At 28.8% G+C, this 7,522-nt stretch overlaps 2 protein-coding genes across 4 annotated transcripts in view; both read right to left on the minus strand.

Annotated features, from left to right (window-relative positions):
* Window positions 1-340, minus strand: part of LOC105200646 (putative fatty acyl-CoA reductase CG5065) — a 36,584-nt gene extending 36,244 nt beyond the window's left edge. Inside the window, exon 1 of the mRNA XM_039457921.1 lies at window positions 121-340. The gene's annotated coding sequence lies outside the window, so the exon portion shown is untranslated. The remainder of the gene's footprint in view (window positions 1-120) is intronic.
* Window positions 341-1,188: 848 nt separating this feature from the next.
* LOC120359664 lies at window positions 1,189-7,381 on the minus strand. Of its 3 annotated transcripts, XM_039457919.1 has the most exons (7): window positions 7,098-7,363; window positions 6,992-7,027; window positions 4,148-4,347; window positions 2,934-3,527; window positions 1,763-1,983; window positions 1,528-1,687; window positions 1,189-1,432 (listed from the first exon to the last, which is right to left on the minus strand). In XM_039457919.1, exons 4-7 carry the CDS (start codon window positions 3,232-3,234, stop codon window positions 1,326-1,328), a joined length of 789 nt encoding a protein of 262 aa, XP_039313853.1. In that variant the 5' UTR covers window positions 3,235-3,527; window positions 4,148-4,347; window positions 6,992-7,027; window positions 7,098-7,363; the 3' UTR covers window positions 1,189-1,325. The 3 variants fall into 3 exon arrangements, with proteins under 3 accessions (XP_039313853.1, XP_039313854.1, XP_039313852.1); XM_039457920.1 differs by lacking the exon at window positions 6,992-7,027 and having other exon boundaries at window positions 1,309-1,432; XM_039457918.1 differs by lacking the exons at window positions 1,189-1,432; window positions 1,528-1,687; window positions 1,763-1,983; window positions 2,934-3,527; window positions 4,148-4,347 and adding an exon at window positions 4,362-6,084 and having other exon boundaries at window positions 7,098-7,381.
* Between the last annotated feature and the right edge of the window lie 141 nt (window positions 7,382-7,522).

Genomic DNA, 7,522 nt, shown 5'->3' on the forward strand with positions numbered 1-7,522 from the left:
CGGCGGCGACAGCAGCGGCAGCGGCGGTGGCAGCGGCAGCGGCGGCGGCAGCAGCAGCGGCGGCTGCTGCCTGCCACATTTTTCCGTCTTGTATCGCGTGAAAATCAACGTCGCACTTACCTGGCCGATCGCGGACTATCTCCTCCCGTCTCGCGACACCCGCGCTTTGCACGTCCAACGCTGGCAGTACCGCTTTAACACAGAATCACCGATTTTTCGCGTGCTCGCCGCTCTTTAGCTAGCGCCCCTCGCGTGCCAATCGAGTCCGCCATCTTCGCTGAACTGCCAAATACCCTTCCTCAGGCCGGCCAACCGCTGCGCGCTGCTAGAGGCTATAGGCCGCGCTCCGCGCATCTCGTGTCATTTTCGCGCGCGCGCGCGACGTGTCTCGCCCTTCTTGCGTGTTGCGTATATATATATATATATATATATATATATATATATATATATATATATATATATATTATATATATTATATATACGGTTCACTCCGATTTTCTTCCGTTCTTCTTCGTCGCACGATCGGATTCCCAGTAAGCAAGAAACGTTGAAGCAGAGAGAAACCTGAGAGAGGCCATGCCGTCGATTTTCGTGTGACGCTTTCTCTAGGTCGTACAGTGGCGCCAATGGATCCACATTTTCAGTCGGCGGAACTATCCCAAGCAACACAGTTACGTTTAATAAATGTTTAATAAACGTTTAGCCGAAACGTTTTTTTGATGTATAAAAAAACGTTTATTAACCGGTCGAAATGTCTCGTATAAAAACGGTATTTTACACTAGTAAAAAAAACGTTTAAAAAACGTTAAAATAAACGTTGTAAAATAAACGTTGTTTAAAAAGGGTGACACCGTTTTGGACACAGCACGATTGGACACCACCACTCACAGCGCTTGACCAGTAGAAAAACTCTAGGTATCGGCCGCTATGAGTAGTGGTGTCCAATCGTGCGGTGTCCAACCGTAATATTTAAAAAAATATTAATTTTTTAATGAAATTTTATTTTATTTAAAATAATTGTTTACTTAATTATATGTTATAATAAAAAATCGAATATAATCAAATATAATCGAAAAGTAAATATTAAATTTTACAGAAACAGAAGTTATACACAAGTTATTACACAAAGTTATGTATTCGCATAAATGATAATCACAAAATAAAACATATTTTTAAAGTAAAGACTAGTATATAAAATAAAAATTAAATGTGTAATATATGTCTTTAACTAATAACAAAATAAAAATATATATGTGTAATATATGTCTTTTACTAATAATAAAATAAAAATATATATGTGTAATATATGTCTTTGGGAGAAACGATTAGAAATGATGAGACATAACTCTTGTCTTGGCTTGTTTCAGCCAATCTTTAATGGCTGATTCAATTTCTTCCGTTGACGCCGAAGGAATTCCTTTTCGCACAGAATCTATAAAGAAAAACCAGTTAAATTAAGAGTATTAAAAAAATAAGATAAAATTATAAAACAAAGTTATTTATCTATATTATAAATTTAAGACATACCAAGAAGCAAATGCTTTGATTTAAGTTCTTTAAAAGGCCTCTTTGGAGCTCTTCCTCCCCAATTAAAATTCATCGCAAACTTAGACGTTATAAGGTTTTTCATTATTTTTCTAGTGATCCCTGCAGTACCATGACCTCCAATATGACTAAATTTCAATATCTAAAAATGTACACAATATTAAATTAATGAAGTATCCACTGAATTCAAATTAGATTAAAAAAGTGAAACACTTACCATGATCCTATAATTTTCAGTAGTTGAAATATATTGCTCAAATTCATTAAGCTGTGTGTCATTGTCAATTGGCAGTGTTATTGGGACATTTGTTTCTTGAACTTCCAATCGTTGAGGTTTTATATAGTTTAATACTTCTTGTATATCAGGGATAATAACATTGTTTTGCACATAATCGAGTTTCCTAAGTTTTTTCAAAATTAACAATAGCAGTGGTTCACCTGTAATCAAAAAAAGAATAAAAGTTTTATTTCTACTTGTAAGAACGATTGTGACTATATATGATTTAAAAAAATACATTAAAAATAGACCAATTTTTGTCAGTATATCCCAGTAAACACAAAGTAATAATAACGTAACATTAATGCTATAATTTCTCACTCAACAATATAACTGTAATGTAACATGCCTTGTACGTAACAGTTAATTACATTATTGAGTAGGAAATTATAAAATTAATGATATATTACTGCTACTTAGTGCAATTTACTAGGATTGCTATAATGAAAATAATATTTTTACCAATAATTTCTTCGTTATCTCTAATAAGTTATTAAAACTATCATAAATTGTAAATAATTAATTCTGAATTTTGAATATTTAATACGAGATTGATTAAGATCGATTGTATCAATAATTTTTAAGGATTTTTACTCATCCTCTATCACTAATATTGTTAATTATGTTAAATGATCTATAATAAATTACATTTAATTGCAAATACTTTTATAAAGTATTAATGCACATTCAGCATGTGTTCCGTTGCAAATTTTTCAAATGTAATATTGAAAAAAATTTCTAAATCATGAAATTAGAGCTATTTCTATTCTTTTAACTTTTATACTTTTTTCGTTTATATATTTTAGTTTAAAAGTTAATGGCTAATATATTTATATAGATAGAATTATAGATTTAATTTAAAACTGTCTTAAGTGATATTTTAATGCTAATACAGTTCTATAGTTGGTTTATGACACATCTTAAGATTATATATATATATATATATATATATATATATATATATATATATATGTATATTTAAAATAATCTGAAATAAAAAAATAGACTATTATACAAAAACCGTCTAATGATCAAAAGTGCATTCTAAACTTATAATTATGGTTAAATATAATTATTTATTAAATATTTTAATTTTATAAAAAAAACTAACCTGCATTTTTGTTATTGTTCATGGAACTAGTAGTAGGCATAATAAATGAACTGAAATTTTCATTTTCCATAAAATTTCTTCCACATGATTCCTCTTGAAAGTTAGAATTTAAAGTTGAGTCTTCCCTATTTGAAGTAGATTTATCAAATGAGGTAATTTTAGGAGATTTTATTTCACTTCTATTTTTGTTTTGCTTTGAGTTCTTTGAAACAAAGCTGTCTTCACTTGAAGAATAAATCTCCGACATTCTTCTTTTATCTCTATATCCATTATTACCGTTATCATTATTATCGTCATTCATAGAAGTAGTAGCTATAATAGAGGAACTCGAACTTTCACGTGGTAACTCTGCTAGAGAGTTTACAAAGTTTTCCTTATCTAAAGTACATTTATCAAATCTTATTGTAGGTGGGGACCTTATTTTACTTTTATTTTTGTTTTGTTTTTGTTTCTTTAAAATAACACTTTCTTCACTCGAAGACCAAGTTTTCGATATTCTTTTTCTTTTACGTCTACATTCATTATCTTCTTCCGAATCCAAATGAGATGTATATACAGCTTTTGATAAGTGAGAGCGAGCTTCTTGATATGTATCTGCAATTAAGCAAAGTTTATCATGTGATATATTGTGTTTCTATTTTTATATTTTAAATAAGATCCTGGTTTTGTTTTTTTAGTTAGAGCCAGAGATATCTGTAGGCATCTGTGAATTCAATATAAACCGATAAATATAGAAGTAAATAGCAATGCTTACGTTCAAACGAAACAGATCAGTGAATACTCACAATCAGTGATTCTTTTTATTATGATTTGTTTCTACACTTATAATTAGATTTAATGATTCTTCACTTAAAGGCAACAACCAATCATATAAAAGAATCACTGAACGCTTACTGATCTCTATCTTCTGAACATGGGCAATATCGATCATGAAATTGTATTATTCTTGAAATTTTTCAGTTTATTCTTAATTACATTCGAGTCAAATAAAAAAAAGTGTGTTTATTTAGCAAGAAATCCTTTCATTATCCAAACATTATTGTCATTTATTACTTTTGTCTATTTATCGTTAGCAATATAAAGTCTGCCTTTCAGATTTAATTCTTTTAATTTGTTACATATAAATATATTTCCAAGTTAAAAGATTTTATATGATTTCAAATAAGTTAAATTAATAAAATAATTAATAAAATTTGTTACACAAATGTACTCACTATATTTATGTAATATTCTGGTATCATACTCGTCCCACTTCTATGGATCAGGAATTTCGCTTGATAAAATAGCTTTTTTAATTCGGTCGGTGCCTTTGTAATAAGGCCAAAAACACTTAGTACCTTGTTTATTAACCCATTTTGTTGGTACAACTTCCGTCTCTGCAGTTTTAATAAATTCAGCCACACAATACATATTTCTAAAAGAAATACTATTATAATCATACAAATATATATAAAAACGATTATATTAAATCCACATTAAATGTTTTATTAATTAAATGTAAAAAATAATTACTTTTGATATTTTTCTTAAAATTTAATAAATAAAACTTAATTAAAGCAAGTTGATCACTTAATTCCAATATTTTAAACTTTCTTTATATTAATAATATTAAGAATTCATAATAAACACCGCTAGTGAAAATTTTATACGCAACTTATTATTGCTCAACATATATTTAATGCTCAACTAAACAATTTTATACATTTTTAGATAATAATTCGATTACAGATATAAAACAAAAGTAATTATGTATAAATCCAAAAAATCTAATTTTAAAAACTTTATTTATTATCAAGATGTAATAATGGAAATATAATATATGTATCAATTTCAGATTGATTATCTGGTAAAGCAACTAATTTTCTTTTCACGTTTTTTAAATCATATGTATGAAGTGTTGGGTTTAAATTAGAAACTTTAAAAGTATGAAGGATAGATGAATTACATGGATAGTTGTAAAAGTCTTTTATCTCTTTATATTCATTGACAACTACATAATGCTTCGTATGGACTTCATCAAATAAAATATTTTTAACTATAGCAATAGTCCCGTTATCTAGTTCTATATGACTGTTATTGTCTGATATTGATAAAGTATACGAGGGTGTGATTATTTTACGAAATTGTTTTGTATATCTATATTCTCTTGGTATAGGACCGTTAATGTGAGAATGTACCATCCGCACACTATCTTCTTTAATAGATAATTTAAGCATATTCAACTCATTAATGCGTAAACAAATTTGTTGATGAGGATTAGATGGACCTCGAATCAATTTTTTTAATTTGCCCAAAAAATTTTCAAAGGGAAAACTAGAATAATCCCATAACAAACCAAACTTTCTAATATCATCACAAATATGAATGAGATTATGAAAATTATAAACTAGAATTTGATTTCCATAAATATGTTCAGCATGCAAGATAAAATTTTTTAAAAGTTCTTCAGCATAATCTATATATCTAACGAGTTCAGCACTAGATAAAATAAATACTGCACAATGTAAAAGCATAAAATGCTTATAAATTGCATTATCTAAAATGTCTTTTAAAACTACAGGTCCAACATATAAAAGAAAAAGCCTATATTCAGTGGCCTTCCATCTGCTTAATTCTGTTAAAGATCTTGTTTTTCTTGCAAAATCATTCGGAATAAATGGTCTTAAGAACAACATTTTTCTCGTAAAGTTCTGAATTGAATGAAAGGAAAGTTTATAAGGTGGTTTTCCATTGACAACCCAGCGAAACAATAAAGTTTTCATTACTCCTAGACACAAAAGATGCATAGCATCCAAAGGAAATTGAGTTACTGCACCAATATTGTAATTTACTAAAGGAGAAATGCCTTTATGATGATCTTCATCAATTTGATTATAGAATGATTGATCAGTTCTTCGTAAAGCAAAAATATTTTTGTATATCATTCGATGTGAGATACTAACTCCTTCAACGGAGCACTTTTCACAACCATACTTGCCATTATGCGAAGTACAACATTTTAAATAAGCTCGAGCTGGCGCATCACATATAAAGGCATTTAATTTAATTTTTATTTGTTGTCCATTATAAAAAAAACCATTTGTTGATAGAACATTTAGCTCACATAAAAATTCGTGTAAATACAGATCCAAAGGTTTTGGTTTTCCAGTGCCTGTAAAAATACCAACTACAAAAGGATTTTTATTTCTTATATCTATACATCTTACAAGAATAGGCCACAGACATATTCCACTACTTTTATAAATTGGAACACCATCAATATTTACATCAATCTTTAAAATTTGAATTACATTTTCATTTAAATCATTTAAAATTTTTAAAAGACTTTGCGATACCAAAATGTGTGTATGAACCATTATCTAAACTCAAACTATTCACTTGTCTGGGTGTGCGAAGTATAGTATTGCTCTTTAAAGGTAGATCATCGACAAATTCGTTAAAGCGAAGTAATAAATTATCTAATGCTGAATGAGTTATATTGTGTAATAGAGCCCATTCAGCCAAAGATTGTATCATCTTATTAGGAACTTTCATTTTTGGTAATTTTACTTCTGAAAAATCAGTTTCTAATGAATCAGTTTCTAGAGGTACATTTTCTTTCCAATCAAAATTATTTACAATGCTATGTAAATCACTATCTGCTTGAGTGTTCGAGGATATGCTTAAATAATCTTCTGCCAGTACATGTTTAGTAGAGCATTCTATTGATGGTTTCAATACTGGAATGTTATTCCCTTCGGTTTCGATATCAGAATCACTATTATAAGTTTTTCTTTTACGACAAGGAGATGTTAGCTGCTTAAATTCTTCATTCGCTTGTGTGGCAAAATGCCGACTTTTTTGTCTTTTTGAAAGGTTATTCATAATAAAATTTGTCTTACTTTCTATATAAAACTATTAAAACAATATATAAATAACGTAACAATCTTTTGTATATTTTATATTATATCTTGAAAATATTCACATAAAAGCACAAAGCCAAAAGCTTGGTTATGTTTATGATATCAACGTAACCTTAATTCCGTCATAGTTATCACCGTACTTAAATTTAATAATACCAAATTGCACAGGTATTAATTGCACAGTATCAATGCCTATAAATATAATATGAATATAATAAGATGTTGAACCTTTTATTCTTTTTGCCACAATAAATATACATACCTGTTGAGCACGAGTTGCAAAGAAATATTTTATCAACACGTGTAGGATACGGAGTAACGAAAACGACACAGTAAAAATTGATAAAAGGACACGAGAAAAAGATTAAATTTAGACGGAAAGCAAAACCGCGCGCGCTTCTAGGCCTATCTATACGCATATATGTAAAACTTCTTATGCGCATTCCCTCCACATCACGCTATACCGAGGCATGCTACATTTCTAGTACCACTAGGCGCTAATAACGCTAGGAATGACGCATGCGCACGTATATATATATATATATATATATATATATATATATATATATATATATATATATATATATATATATATATATATATATACTTTGTTCGAAATAAAAAAATTTATAGTAAACTCTCCTAGATTATTAACCTTTAAATATAATGAAATATCTTATTTATATT

Source organism: Solenopsis invicta, chromosome 15, assembly GCF_016802725.1.
Source record: "Solenopsis invicta isolate M01_SB chromosome 15, UNIL_Sinv_3.0, whole genome shotgun sequence".
NCBI lineage: Eukaryota > Metazoa > Arthropoda > Insecta > Hymenoptera > Formicidae > Solenopsis > Solenopsis invicta.